This window comes from Orycteropus afer, unplaced genomic scaffold (genome assembly GCF_000298275.1).
Source record: "Orycteropus afer afer isolate SDZICR_OR568_19922 unplaced genomic scaffold, OryAfe1.0 scaffold00890, whole genome shotgun sequence".
Classification (NCBI taxonomy): domain Eukaryota; kingdom Metazoa; phylum Chordata; class Mammalia; order Tubulidentata; family Orycteropodidae; genus Orycteropus; species Orycteropus afer.
In genome coordinates, this window is record NW_006922477.1 from 115,614 (window position 1) to 131,189 (window position 15,576).

The window sequence follows — 15,576 nt, forward strand, 5'->3', positions numbered from 1 at the left end:
TTTTTTTTTAATTTGAGGTTGTCTGTTGTTTCCAGATATTTTGAAGTTGTTGTCTTTATTTTTTAGTTATGTATTGATTTGTTTCACCCTGATTTTATTTTTTACTGTATCTGGAAGTATGAAGCAGGTGTACACTTTTGGTTATTAACTCAGCTGTAATAGGTCACTCTCCTGCTTTCTGTGTTTTGGTGGAATCATTGGTGGGGATGCAGGTGCAGATCTCTGTTTGTTGTGAAGAGGATTTGAAGGTGGGATGAGCAAGTGCTGTACACTGTCTGTCTTTGATCCTGTGGTACAGTAGCTATTTGTGTTACCTGTCTGGTGGGTGAGGTGTTCCATGTAGTAGCTACAGTTTATTAGTGAAGGGTTAATATGTTCCTCCAATTGGAGGAGAATAGAAAGAAAGAAAGAAAGAAAAACACACCAGAAGTGAACCCAGAATACAAGCTCAGAGGCTGTTTTTCTTGACTTAGCATTGTTGTTGTTGTTATGTGCCTTTGAATTGGCCCCAACTCATAGCAACTCCTCCTTGGGTTTCCAAGGCAGTATCACTATGGAAGTAGGATTGCCCAACCTTCCTTCCGAGGAGTGGCTGGTGGGTTTGAACCGCCAGTGTTCTGGTTAGCAGTCAAGTGCTTTAGCCACTACAATCAGTGATGTTGGCAAAGGAAGGGCAGCTCCTCAGCCCCTGGCTTTGTCTGGGGTCTTCTGCTGATGATTGCACCCAACCATCAAGCAGAGCCCTGCAGTTCAGACCCTACAGTGCCCCCAAGGAGATAGGGCTGCCCTCTTCCCCATGGATTCACAAGTCATGAAATGCCAGGTCCTAGACCCACTCTGTGCTAAAAAGGCTTACTAAGAGTTCAACTTGAGCCTACTGCCAGGTCTCCTCTTTGGGGTTCTGTTTATTCAGAGAGAGTTTATTTTCCTTTTCCCCCACTCCCTTCCAATCTGTGCAGCAGTTTAATCTAGAAGGGTCCTGTTCTGTTTCCCAGTATGGTCTTTGTCTGCACTCAAATCCCCAGCTCACCTTGAAAAACTCCCAATATGGCTGTTCAGAGTTTAATATCTGTGGGTTCCATGATGTGATGTTTTGTTTTGTTTACTTCTCTTCTCCTGGACCTCCTTTGTATTTCTAATCACTCCTCTTCAGCTCCACTGGCTGGGCAGTTTTTTTATTTTTCATATTTCTTAACCTGCTCCCTTTTGCCACCTTCACTGGATCGAATACTTTATCTTATTTGCTGCTCACAACTCCAGTATCATTATTTGCATCTGCTTTACCTAGTTTCTCAGCTTCTCTGTTGATGGAGGGACTAGTCTTGTGGACTGTCAGTACGATGCCATTTTCCCACTCTCATCCCATTGAACTCATCTTGCACACTGAAGTCCTGAGCTAGCAATTTTCAATATGTGACTTAATCTTCATTTTCATGAGAACCCTGCAAGGTTTTACTGCTCCAGCTAGGGTGAATGAACAAGTACATTAGAGAATCAGGCAGGACACTTTCTACATATGACCCTATTGATAATTACTTAACCCTTCCATTGTCTAGAATATTTTTGGTCATGACTCATCTTCTTGTCTGATAGATCATTTTTCTATTAATGAAATCACCAATCTATAAATATATTTCATTGTTGTTATTGTTATGTGCCATCCAGTCAGACCCGACTCATAGCGACCCCTCCTTGGGTTTCCGAGGCAGTATCATCACGGAAGTAGATTGCCCCATCTTCCTTCCGAGGAATGGCTGGTGGGTTTGAATCGCCAGCCTTCTGGTTAGCAGTCAAGTGCTTAGGCACTATGCTACCAGAGCTCAGACATATGAAATTGTCATGATTATTTGTGTATATCACTTGTCAGGAATCACAGGACATTTTTATTTTGAAATAGTTAAAAAAAAAACCCTCAAACTGGCTTAAGAAAAATGGAGAATGTTAGTTGCTCACAATAGTTCACATCTGGGAGAGCTGAATTAGACATTGCTAACTCTAGGTGCCCACATCAACACTCTCCTAAATCTCTTCTTCATGTTTTGCCAATGGTCTTGGCTTCAGGTAAAGTCTCCTCTCTTGAGCTCCACAATGCTCACACAGTTCTTATAATGACTGGTTTCAAAGGGGAAAAGAATCTCTGTATGTAATAATTCCCATGAAATACTCTGCATGAGACATGACCCTCCTTATATGTTCCTAGGGCAAACACAGTCAGACCTCTTCACTGACATCCCCACCAGAATTCCTGGGAGTTGGAGAGGGGAGGGGCCCCTTCCCAAGTGGAAAAGATGCAGGCAAACAGAGAAACTGTTGGTGCCACTGTGATAGGAAAATGGTTTGGGGTGTAGGGCTGTCTCTTATAGAGCTAGGATGTGTCTGTATAGAGGAATAAACTCATTCTGAATGTCCCTTGGACCTGTTATTTTTAGAGTCTCGATTTCAGTGTGGATGAGAAGGTGAACCTTCTGGAGCTGACCTGGGCTTTTGACAACGAGCTCATGATGGTCACTGGTGTCATTCAGCAAGCAGCCCTAGCCTCCTACCGTCAGGAGCTGAGCTACCTCCAGTAAGAGACTGTGAGGACTTGCAGTGGGTGTTGGAGTACATACTGGCAAGTCTGTTTTCACGGGATTCCAGGACTAATAGCATCTAGACTACCTCCTTACCCACCCTCATCACCCTCAAATGGCCAGTCCTGGGGTAGGGGCGCCGTAGCCAAAACTCATGGTAAAATAAGGAAAGAGGTCCCTAGTGTATTCAGAAGGCTATTTTCCTGGTCTGAACAGGGTCTAAAGAGGTAGGGGCCTGTCTAGGGCTGTCTTCTTGGATTTTTATTGCCACAGCATTTTCAAGTCACCCACCCTTCCCCTGGGAAGCTGGGCAAGAGCCGGGGACAAGACAGAGCCGTAGGAACCCAGGTAAGATGAGGCAGGCAGGCCCCACACCCAGACATGGGAAGTGTGGAGAGAGCTGGGGGCAAGACAAAGCTGCAGGAACCCAGGTAAGGGGTGGCAGACAGGCCCCACATCCAAGAGGCAGGAAGAGTGTTGGGGGAAGCCAGGGATGACGGAGCCATGGAATCCATGTAAGGGCAGGGTGAAGAGGTTTTGAACAGCTAAGGGAGACTTGTCTGTAAGTTTGTCCAACTCTGGTGTCTAGGTGTTGCTGTGAGGCTTGAGGCTGTGCCACCAGTGTCTCTAATGCCAGCTGGGTTGTACAAGGTGCACAGGTTTCAACACAGCTTAGAGACTGAGACAGATTAGGAAGAAGGAAGAGACCAGCCACTTCTCAAACAATTGTCTAGGGAAAACCTTATAAATAGCAGAGAAACACTGTCTGATACATTACTGGAAAACTTTATGACTAGCCCTTAAACATTATCCAATACAGTGTAGGACCAGCCCCTTAGGTCAGAAGGCACTCAAAACACAAGTGGGAAAGAGCTGCATCATCAGAGTAGAACCAACCTTAATAATATGGATAAAGTCAAGCTTTTGGGAACTCCATTTGCTGATGTGGCATTAATCAATTAGAGGAGAAATAGCTGCAAACATCTATTAATAATTGGAACATGGAATGTATGAAGTATGAATCTAGAAAAATTGGAAATTGTCAAAAATAAAATGGAATGCATAAAGATTAATATTCTAGGCATTAGTGAACTGAAATGGACTGGTTTTGGCCATTTTGAATCAGACAACCCTATGATCTAGTATGCTGGGAATGACAGTTTGAAGAGGAATTGAGTGGCATTCTTCATCACAAAGGATGTTTCAAGATCTGTCCTGAACTACAATGCTGTCAGTGATAGGATAATATCCATACATCTACAAGGAAGACCAGTTAATACTACGATTATTCAAATTTGTACACCAACCGACAAAGCAAAAGATGAAGAAATTGAAGATTTTTCTCAGCTTCTGCAGTCTGAAATTGATGGAACATGCAATCAAGATGTGTTAATTATCACTGATGACTAGAATGCAAAAGTTGGAGACAAAGAATTATCAGTAGTTGGAAATTTTGGCCTTGGTGACAGAAACAATCCTGGAGAACACATGATATAATTTTCGAAGACCAATGACTTATTCACTGCAAATACTTTTTTTCAACAACATAAATGGTCACTATACACATGGACTTCACCAGATGGAATACACAGGAATCAGGTTGACTACATTTGTGACAAGAGGCGATGGAAAAGCTAAGTATCTTTACCCAAAACAAGGCCAGGATCTGATTGTGGAATAGATCATCAGCTGCTCATATGAAAGTTCAACTTGAAGTTGAAGACAATTAAAACAAGTCCATGAGATCCAAAATATGACCTTGAATATGTTGTTGTTGTTTTGTACCGTCGAGTTGGACCCGACTCATAGTGACCCCTCCTTGGGTTTCCGAGGCAGTATCACTATGTAAGTAGATTGCCCCATCTTCCTTCCGAGGCCAGTGTGTTTGAACCACCAGCCTTCTGGTTAGCAGTCAAGTGCCTTAGGCACTATACTACCAGAGGTCCTGACCTTGAGTATATCCCTCCTGAATTTAGAGATGATCTAAGGAATAGATTTGATGCATTGAACACCAATTACTGAAAACCAGAATTGTGGGATGACATCAAGAACATCATCCATGAAGAAAGCAAGAGGTCACTAAAAAGATGAGAAAAGAAGACCAAAATGGATGTCAGAAGAGATTCTGAAACTTGCCCTTGAGCAGAGAATAGATAAAGGAAATGGAAGAAATGACAAGATAAAAAAGCTGAACAAAAGATTTAAAAGAGCAGCTCAAGCATACAAAGCCAATTACTTAATGAAATGTGCAAAGACCTGGAGTTAGAAAACCAAAAATGAAAAACATGCTTGGTATTTCTCAAGCTGAAAGAACTGAGGAAAAAATTTTAGCCTTCACTTGCAATATTGAAAGATTCTATGGGCTAATTATTGAATTCTATGGGTGAATTCCTGAAGGAACATCAAAAGAAGGTAGAAGGAAAACACATTGTACCAAAAAGACCTGGTCGATGTTCATCCATTTCAGGAGGTAGCATATGACCAAGCACCAATGGTATTAAAGGAAGAAGTTGAAGCTGAACTGAAGGAATTGGTGAAGAACAAGGCTCCAGGAATTGATGGAATAGCCATTGAGATGTTTCAACCAAAGGATGCCCCACTGGAGGTACTTACTTTGTTATGCCAAGAGCTGACTAGAAGAGATCCATATTTGTACCCATTCCAAAGAAAGGTGATCCCACAGAATGTGGAAATTATTTAACAATATCATTAATATTGTATGCAAGTAAAATCTTACTGAAGATAATTCAAAAAGGGTTGCAGCAGTATCTTGACAGAGAACTTCCAGAAATACAAGCTGGATTCAGAAGATGATGCAGAATGAGGGATATCATATCTGATGTTAGATGGATCTTGACTCAAAGCAAAGAATAGCAGAAAAATGTTTACTTATGTTTTATTGACTATGCAAAAGCATTTGATTGTGTGGATCATAACGAATTATGGATAACATTGAGAAGAATGGGTGTTCCAGAACATTTAATTGTACTCATGAGGAACCTGTATATAGACCAGGAGACTGTCGTTTGAATGGAACAAGGGGACACTTCATGGTTTAGAATCAAGAAGAGAGTGTGTCAGGGTTGTATCCTTTCCCCCTACTTATTCAATCTATATGCTGAGCAAATAGTCCGAGAAGCTGGATCATATGAAGAAGAACATGGCATCAGGATTGGAAGAATTATTAACAACCTGCGATATGCTGATGACACAATTTTGCTTGCTGAAAATGAGGGTGACTTGAAGCACTTAATGATGAAGATTGAAAAATACAGTCTGCTATATGGATTCCATCTCAATATAAAGAAAACAAAAGTCCTCACAACTCTACCTATAAACAGCATCATGATAAGTGGAGAAAAGATTTACGTTGTCAAAGACTTCTCATTGCTTGTTTCTACAGTTGATGCCAATGGAAACAGCAGTCAAGATATCAGGCAACAGATAGCCCTGGGCAAATTGGCTGCAAAAAAACCTCTTTCAAGTGCTGAAGAGCAAATATGTCTCCTTGAGGACTAAGGTGCGCCTGACACAAGCTGTGGTATTTTCAATGTCTCTTATGCATGTGAGAGCTGGACAGCGAGCAAGGAAGATGCTTTTGAGTTGTGGTACTGGCAAAGAATGCTGAAAGTACCATGGACTTCTAAAAGATCTAGTAAATCTGTCATGGAGGAAGAGCAGCTGGGATGCTCCTTGGAAGTGAGAATGGGCAGACTTTGTCTCACCTACTTTGGTCACATTGTAAGAAGGGACCATTCCCTGGAGAAGGATGTCATGCTTGGTATGGTGGAAGGTCGACGAAAGAGGGGAGGCCCTCAATGAGATGGATTGATACAGTGGCTGCGTTGATGGGCTCAAATATAGCAAGGATCATGGAGCTGGTGCAGGACTGGGCAGTGTCCGTCTACTAAGCAGATGCACCCGGACAAAAGTTGATGATGTTTAATGAAGTACAACTTTTTGATAAGTCATTCTGTGTGTCTGTCTCGATAAATTATTATTATTACTACTAGCAATACTAATAATGGCATTCATTTATTGAGCCCTTGCTTTGCTCAGGCAACTTTCCTGCCTGCCTTAGTCTCTGCTAATTCTGACAAACCTTTAAGTGGTTTCTATTATTAGCATCTCTTTATAGACAGGGAACTTGAGTCATAGAGATTGAGATATTGACTAAGATGCCCTTTTGATCACTATTATACTGAACTCAACCCTAATGTCAATTAGGACAAAATTAACATGCAGTTAAAGAAATAAGACTCTTCAGCATCACATTTAATGCACCATGGTGTCACTGATCCTTCAGATCATTTCCCAAAGTGTAACTTTCTGGAGAACAGTGTCTTAAGTGTTATTTAGAGGAAGCCAAAGTAGTGACCTCTATCCTAAGACTCTGCAGTCTCCTTAGGTACTGGCAGGTGATCTGTCTGACCTCAGGTAGCTCTGAAAATACAATGAGAGAATGATTGTATCCAAGTTTCTGCCTTTGCTTTCAGAACTTGGAAGGAAGGAAAGTTGGGTGCTCCTTCCTCAAGAGAAATGTTCACCAGAATAGTGGTTGCCCCAAGACCTTTTGCACAGAATATCAACCATGACTTTGAGGGCTAACACAAATGAACTCCTTTACGTCTGGGTGATTCACCTGCACTCACTTAAATGCCAGTCTGCTGTGTGTCAAGGCTGTGACCAGGCAAGGTAGTCAGGCTCCTCTTCCATTCATACATTCTACCCCAGACTAGTGCTGGGGATATAAGGGACACATTGCCTAGCTGGAGATAAGGAGATACATAGGTAAATGCTTATGTATGCTGGGCTGTCTATAGGTATAGCACACTGCCAAGTCCCTAGGGTCACACTTCCTGGATTCAGATACTTTCTAAAAACTTTGCTTGGCAAGATATTTAACTTCTCTCTACACATTTGTAAAATGAACACAGTTATAGAACCTGCCTTAGAATTTTGTTGATAGCCACATGAGGCTCTGAGACAATGCTGAGCATGATTCATGTTGGCTGTTTTTATGATTTATGCATACTCAAAGTTCATGGAGCCTGGCACAGGGTGTGTGATGGGCCAGGCTGATGCATTTGACAGTGTCTCTTTCTTGTGGGCAGAGGGCAAATGGAGCAGGTGGTAAAGGAGCGAGACAAGGCAAAAAAGGACCTGGAGAAGGCTGAGAAGAGGAACTTGGAGTTTGTGACAGAGATGGATGACTGCCATGCTGCCATGGAGCAGCTTGCTGAGCACAAGATCAAGTAGGTGAAACTGGGGTTGAGTTTGTTGGGCCAGAGCCTGCTGGGTAGCCTTTTAAGTACCACAGCAAGTGTCCCCTACCTTATACCTCCAGCCCTGACCAGAGGGTGGATGAGGGACATATTACTACCCAAGTGGTGTGGCTGTGGTTTATGATGACATTCGGGTTAGTTGAGACACTCTATTTTACATGTGCCATTAGTAACCAGCAATTGCAACTTTGAGTTTGGTATTAGAGGCCTCTAGAGATACAGATTCAATACGATGCAGATGGATGGATGGATGGATGGATGGGGAGAAAGAAAGGTCCCTTTATTTTAAGGAATTGGCTCATTTGTTTGTGAGGCCTGTTGTTGTTGTTGTTATGTGCCGTCGAGTTGAACCCACCTCACAGCAACCCCACGTTGGATTTCCGAGGTAGTATCACTATGGAAGTAGATTGCCTAACCTTCCTTCTGAGGAGTGGCTGGTGGGTTTGAACAGCTAGCCTTCTGGTTAGCTGTCAAGTGCCTTAGGCACTATGCTACCAGAACTCCCTTGTGAGGCCTGGCAAGTCCAAAATCCATAGGTCAGAAGGCAAGCTGGAGATTCCTGCAGGATGTTTGTGGTCTTGAAAAAGAATCCTACCCCGAGAAATCACAGTTTCTCCTCTTAAGGCCTTTAACTTATTGGATGAGGCTCAAGAGGTTGATCTGCTTTACTTAAGGCTGAACGATTTAAAAGCTAATCATAGCAATACCTTGAGCAGTTTGTGACCAAACAGATGGGCACCACGGCCTAGCCAAGTGCACACATGAAATTAACCATCTGAGGTAGTTAAGGTTGTATGTCAATTTGGTTGGGCCATGGTTTTGAGTGGCTGGGTAGTTGGATGTATTAATTCCCCATGATAAGATTGTAATCACCTCCATGGTAGAATCTGCTGTGAGTAGCTAAGCACTTGCCTTCACAGTGTGGCCTGCTTCCAGCATATAAGGAGCAGCTTTGAGAATGGATTCTAGCATTTGGCACACCTATACTCTTCTTTTGGCCTAGTCTTGGTCTGCCATGTTGCCTGCCGAACTTGGGATTGTTCATCGACTTGAACCAGTGTCCTATCTGCCTGTTGATCTTTGGATTGTGCCATTCTACTTGCCAATCTTAAGTTTATCAGCCTCAGCAGCCAGCAGCTGCATAAGTTACAAGAAGCCTCCAGCTCCAGTGGGATGGGAACTAGAGGCAAAGATGAAGCCAAAGGTCAAGGGGCTTTCACCCATCCCCTACAGCTGGCACTCTGAATTCTAACTTCTAGCCTCCTAAACTGTAAAATAATAAATTCCTGTTTTAAATCCACCCACATGTGGTATGTCTGTTATAGCAGCACTAGAGAACCGAGATACTATCACAAGACTGTCCATCCAGTGTAGTACAAGTATCATATCTACTCTGTAACTGGGGCTGGTGCAGTATGCATTGGCTTCTCACTCTTTGTGCCTGTGGGCTACAGGAAACCCTCTCTACTCTGCTCCACTCTCCTGACTCCATTCATTGGGCCTGCCTATTCCAGCTGAGATCTTTCATTGCCCAGTCATGTGACTGTGACTAGTTAGGTAGGTGGGTGTATTGCAAGCTGATTAGCAAAGAACTTCAGGAACTCAGGGAGCAGGTACCTGGCACAGCAGAAGGTGTCCAAAGCACACAATCTGACCTCTCATCGCCCTTGGTACTGAGCAGTCCTGGGGATGGCTCTCTATGGTATGTTTGGTAATGGCCAACAGGCCATAGAAAAGGATATAAGAAAACTCAGCCATGTAGCTCTCCATGCTACAGGAAGGAGAGGAGCTTCTTCACCTCCAGTATGGGGAACAATCTTTGCTGGAAGCACCTGGCCATGCTCAGCTGGTGGCTCACTTTCCTGAATCGTTTACTCACCTATGGTGCTCTCTTGGGGGCAACTGAGGCTATAAGACATGGTCTACATTCCCAGTTCTCCTCGGCAGTGCTCATGGTAGGGGTCAAAGAAGCCCTGGCTACCTACCACTTTGTTGGCCTCCTTACTGTTGGGAGGGAAGCTTGTGGAGCATGCCCATTTAGATACTGCTCTGTTGCCCCTTGCCAAGCCCTTTGGGCTCCTCATGCCTAACACAAGAATGGTAGCGGGTCCTTTCCAGTGTAGAAGAGTGAGAAGGACAATATGATGGATTCCTAGTTCCCTGACCATGGCCCAACCCTTTGTCTCAGGAAACATGGATAAGGAGAGAGAAATAACAGCCTAAATGATTCAAGGGCCTCATTCATGCCTATTCAGTAAGAAGGCTGGCCCACTTCTCCACTTAGCTCTGTTTGGGGCTCCCTCTCCTCAGATATATCAGCCTTTGAGGTGGTTTCCACTACGCAACCCTGCCCTCAGTGCACTTGCAGGTAGTTTGAGGCAGATGATCACCATGTATTAAACAGAAGACAATGGAATCCAAACCTGTTTAGTCCAGATGCCAGGGGCCATGCGAGCTCCAAGAAGGCAGAACCATGTGCGAAACCTTGGAGAGGCCCAGGGAGGCATCCCAAGAGGCAACCTCAGACTCACCTGTGTGTGCTTTGCAGACACCTAGAGCAGAGATACCATGGACAGCTTGTCTTACTTCGCTCAGAGATGGAGAGGGAACGAGAACTGCTCTGGCAGCAGACCAGCAGGCAGAGGGCTAGACTGGAGGAAGATCTTGCAACCCTGCACAGGAAGAGGGCCTGTCTGCAGGAGAAGCTGGCACTGGCCCTAAAGGTAGGAGGATGCTACCCAAGGAAAAAATTGGGGAGGCCATGGGACTTGCCTCTCCTATCACATCCATGTTCCCTGACCATGATCACAGCCAGACCCAGCAATTCCAGGGCTTTGAGGAAGGAAATGCCTAAGATTTTCAAACTAAGGGAAATGTGCCAACAGCCAGGGGGATGTCATATTGCTCAACCAAACAAGAAAGAGCCATTCTCCCCTATCTACAGCCAGATAGATGAGGACATAGAAGGGTTACTGTCATGGTTTAGCCAAGTCCATGGTGTTAATGCCTATGTCCTAAGGCAGGTGAGTGAGGCTGGAGGCACACTTGGGTTTAGAGGGGTGATGCTGTCCCATGCTGTTCCTAGCATTCTAGGATGGTGGCCAGGACAGTTCAGAGCCTTCATGGCTTTTGCCCTATGCTCTGGGCTGGTGGATGGGGTCAGAGCAGGTCTGCAGCAGCAGTTGTCACCCCTGCATCTCCAGAGACCAGGAGTACATTTTATCATTAGCAAAAAAAAGACCAGAGACTAAAGCAGACCCCTCAGGAGCCCCAGTGTATGTTCCAGAGTTTGGGAGTTTATGGGCTCACAACCCATTCCATCTGTCTCCAATTGGCCTGTCTCTCAGGAGGGATGGTTCCATGCTCAGGCCTAAGACCTCTGGGGAGAGGATGAGGTGGTGGATGAAAGGCAGGCTGAGGTGAGCAGGGTGCCACATATGGGTCTGTTCCTGGCCCTCCTGCACTTCTGCCTGGTTTTCTACTCCAGCCCATCAGTAGTTTGCTTTTCTGCCTTCCTTCCCCGCATTGATCTCTGTCTCCTGTACTTCAGCTCCTGCCTTTTCAAGCTCACAGACTATTCAGCAAAGCCTAGGGTCTTGGTTGTCCCAGAAGCAATTCCATGTCCTCCTGACTCTTCTTGGTGCAGCCTCCTGGTGATCACAAGCACTGGGCTTCTCTCAACTTGGACATCTGTACTATATTGGTGCAATTTCAAATTCCTTATTTAGAAATACACTGAGAAATTAAACATCTCCAGGCTTTCCTACTAGCTCATGGTCTTTTTCAGCTCTCAGGGCAAGATAAATGGAGGCAGTGGGAAAGTATTGAACACCTGTGGCTGTGCATGTCTGTCTAAGGGGCTAAGCTGCTCACACAGCCTCCAACACTGCATATTGCAGTCACTGTGCAGCCAACCTTTCCAGGAGGCTGCTTGCCTGATAGTGACACTGCTGAGAGTGAGCCTCTCTCCCTTAAGTAGAGGTAAGAAAGAGGCTTGCCACTGTCTTCTTCCCAGTGGGGGCTCTGGTGATGCAGTGGTTAAAGTATTTGGCTGCTAATCTGAAGGTTGGTGGGTTGAACACACTAACTGCTAAGCCAGAGAAAAATGAGGCACTCTACTTTTGTAAAGATTTACAGCCTTGGAAACCTAGGGGGCTATTAAACTTTGTCCTGTTGGGTTGTAATGAGTTGTTATCAACTTTATGGCAATGGGTTTAGTTTGGTTTTGGTCTCTTCCCTGCATTCTACACCTGGCAAACTACTGGCCTATGTCTTGTAGGAAAATAGTCGGTTACAGAAGGAGATTTTTGAAGTTGTGGAAAAGCACTCAGAATCAAAGAAACTTGTCCTGAAACTGCAGAATGACCTTGAGTTTGTGCGGAAGGACAAGGCAAGTGCTGCTCATTCTGAGCCTTTTTTCAAGTAAAGCTGCAGTTAGGAGGGTGGGTCATGTCTTGAAAAATAATACATGGGTGATGGAACTTAGTTTTTTTCTACCAAAAGTACAACATGTAGAGAAAATCAATACAATGACTTGTCCCTGTTTCTTCCTTTTGTGACAAGCCACTGTGACCCAGAACTGCCCAACATAGTGTGACCTCTTAATTGATAAAATTAGGGCCCACTAGTGTCACCTGGTTCTAGTGTTGGGTTCTCAGCAGTCAGGGACACCAAGAGACAGTTTAGAGTTCAATGTCCACATTTGTGAGTCCCCACTGGCATGCCCTCCCCCCACTCACTTAGAAAAGGTAGGGTGAAGGGAGAGAATGTGCAGAGGCTGTGCAGAAGGGCATTCCAGGTAACACATGCTCAAGTTCCTGGATAAATATGGAAAAAATCCTCCTGCCCCCAAGTCCTTTTAAAGAAGATTGTAGGGTAGACTGAATGGCTGTTCCTGGAGATACTAGAGGAAGACATTTTAGTCCTCAGAAGAAGGATGAGGAGGTGGCTCCCTAGGAGCCTGGCCCAAGAATTCCTGTCTCTGCTTTCTCTGTCATTGTTGCTTCTCTCTATGTCTGACTTCAGCTGGAGCCACAGAGCATCGAGCTCCTCTCTCAGGAAGAACGGTTCTTGGAAATCCTGAAGGAATATGAATTCAAGTGCAGGGTACGTACCAAGGAAAGTTGGCCGGGGGTGGAGAGTAGGGCAAGTGCTTGTGGGGAGCTTTGGGTTTTCTCTAAGAATGTGATCCTCTGCCTTTACCAGCAGCTGTGTAGACCTCCTGTGCTAAAAGGCCACATTGCTTGTCCCACTGCACCTGCTGAAAATGTGTATGTACCCATCAGAATGGCCAGAGCTGCAAGTGACCAGAGTCTGTCCAGCTTAAACCTGGGTGGTGGCTATGAGTGGCCTGAGGTTTAGGTGTGCTGTGCTCTTGGCCTCAATGTGAAAGACAATGAGCAGGGGAGTCCAGGAGTACCTTCTCAAAGCAGAGTTGGTCTAGCTTTAGCTCCCAGCCTTGGTTCTGCTGACAGACACCCCAAAGTCAATGATGTCTTGCAAGGACCTGCCTCACCACCATCATGTACCATGTGCCTTGGACATTGGTGCATGGGAAGGGCATCCCACAGAGGCCTCCTTTGTCACAGCCATCTAGGTGTCCTAAAGGGCCTTAAACATACCATCTGTCTACTTGACACTTCTGTGTTTTCCAGGAACCATGTGAGGCCTCTTCTGTTCTTTTAGACTTTATAGATTTTTCTGTGCCAAACCTACCAATGTATATCAATTCCAAGACTAGGGGTGGTTCTAATAATGTCTTTTTTGGTCATGATCAAGTGCCTCAACTATTAGAACATTTTTAGGAGTAAAGATCTTAGGTGATAGAAATGGCAGAAGAGGGTGAGCCACATCCACAGTGCTGAAACTTGTTTCTCACAACTCCTTTACACTCTTAAAAACTACTGAGGATCCCAAAGAGCTTTTTTTGATGTAGGCTATAGGGGCTGTATTAATATTTACTGTATATGGTGGTTAAGTTTGTGTGTCAACTTGCCTGGGCCTGGTTGGGTGGCTGGGCAGCTGGTGATAGTATTCCCCATGATGGAATCTACTGTGAGCAGCTGAGTAGCTACCTTAGGATTTGATCTGCTTTCTGTATATAAGGAAAAGCCTTGGAAAATGGTCTCTAAACTAAGGCACACTTGAACCCTACACGTAGCCATGTCGCTATTCAGCAGCCTGCCATGCTCTGCCAACCTTGGGACATTCAATGGACTTGAATTAATGGCCTGTCATGTGGTTTGGTAACATTGGGATTGTGCCATTTTGTTTGTCAACCTTGAGTTTGTCAGCCTCAGCAACCAGTAGCTGCCTGAGTGAAGAGAAGCCTCTAGCTTAAGTGGGCCAGGAGCAAGAGGCAGAGCTGAATCTCAAGGTCAATGGGCTTTCACACAGCTCCTAGAGCCTGACACTTTTATTATTATTATTATTATTATTTTATTGTGATTTGGGTGAAAATTTACAGAGCAAATTCACTTTCCACACAGCAGTTCACATACACTTTATCTCATGACATTGACTACAAATTACCACAATGCAACAGCTCCCCTCCCACTTCTTCCCAATAGTTACCTCCTCCCTGTGTCTATCCCACCATGCACTCTGCCCCCTGAGCTGCCTCCCTGTGGATTAACAGCCCTTCTTTCTCCCATGATTGTTCTCTCCAAGGAGTGTATCTATCTCAGATAAATGTTCAGATCATACACCTGTCTTTTGTTTGGCTGGAAGCCACAGGTGTGGGTTCAATACCAGACTTGAAGGGCAGCTAGGGGCCATAGTCTTAGTGGTTCCACCAGGCTCTATCAGACCAGCAAACCTGGTCTACCCCTTTGTTTTTCTCCAAATGATTTTGAATTTTGTTCCATATTGTTCTCCCTCTCTATCCAGGATCACCTAGATAGATCCCACTCTGAGTGTTTGACAGTGGTAGCCGGGCACCATCTAGTTCTTCTGGTCTCATAGTCATATAGGCTGCAGATTTCATGGTGTACCAGTAGCTAGGACTAATTATTTCCATGAATCTTTGGTTTTCTTCATTCTTCTTTGCTCTGGATGAGGAGAGACCCATCGTTGCATCTAGATGGCCTCTGGCAAGATTTTAAGATTCCCAGTCGCTACTCACCAAAGTAGGATGTAGAACAATGTTTTGTATAGTATGTTATGGCAATTGAGCTTGATGTCCCCTGTGACTATGGTCCAGAGCCCATAGGTTCAACTACTCGGATCCTCTGGGCAGCTGGCTGTGACCAAGAAGTGACTACAATCTTGCCCCTTGTCAGCTCTACTATACACCTGGGAATTCAGAGCATATAAATACTTATAGGACCACTGTCTGCCCATCCTATACATGTTGTTAGGTACACTCCCCGCTTCATAGACATATGTACTAGTTCACTCTGTCCACCCGTCTATCCACCCATATACCCATGTTTGCCTTCGCTGACAACGCAGTACTGTATGTGCGAAAGGGTTCATCTTTGTTGTCTGTACCTCCCATGTACCTCTCTATGTCTTCTCTTCCTCAGTGCCACCATGTTGATCACTCACATTTGGTACATTGCCCTTCTCTTCACCCAAATCATTACTTATCTATACCTATCTAACAGTGTTCCCTCCCCTTCTCTCCCACCCCTGGAAACCAACAAAGAAAATGTCCTTCCATAGATAAACCTTTCCTTGATTTTTACAATAATGGACTAATACAATATTTGTCTTTTTGT

The 15,576-nt window shown here is 44.6% G+C and overlaps 1 protein-coding gene across 1 annotated transcript in view; it reads left to right on the plus strand.

Annotated features, from left to right (window-relative positions):
* NINL (ninein like) overlaps window positions 1–15,576 on the plus strand; it is a gene marked incomplete at its 5' end in the record, with an annotated part of 227,849 nt that overhangs the window by 73,607 nt on the left and 138,666 nt on the right. The window contains 5 exon segments of the mRNA XM_007958241.1: window positions 2,430–2,566; window positions 7,685–7,825; window positions 10,404–10,578; window positions 12,135–12,245; window positions 12,881–12,961. Of these exon segments, the coding sequence (XP_007956432.1) occupies window positions 2,430–2,566; window positions 7,685–7,825; window positions 10,404–10,578; window positions 12,135–12,245; window positions 12,881–12,961 (645 nt within the window).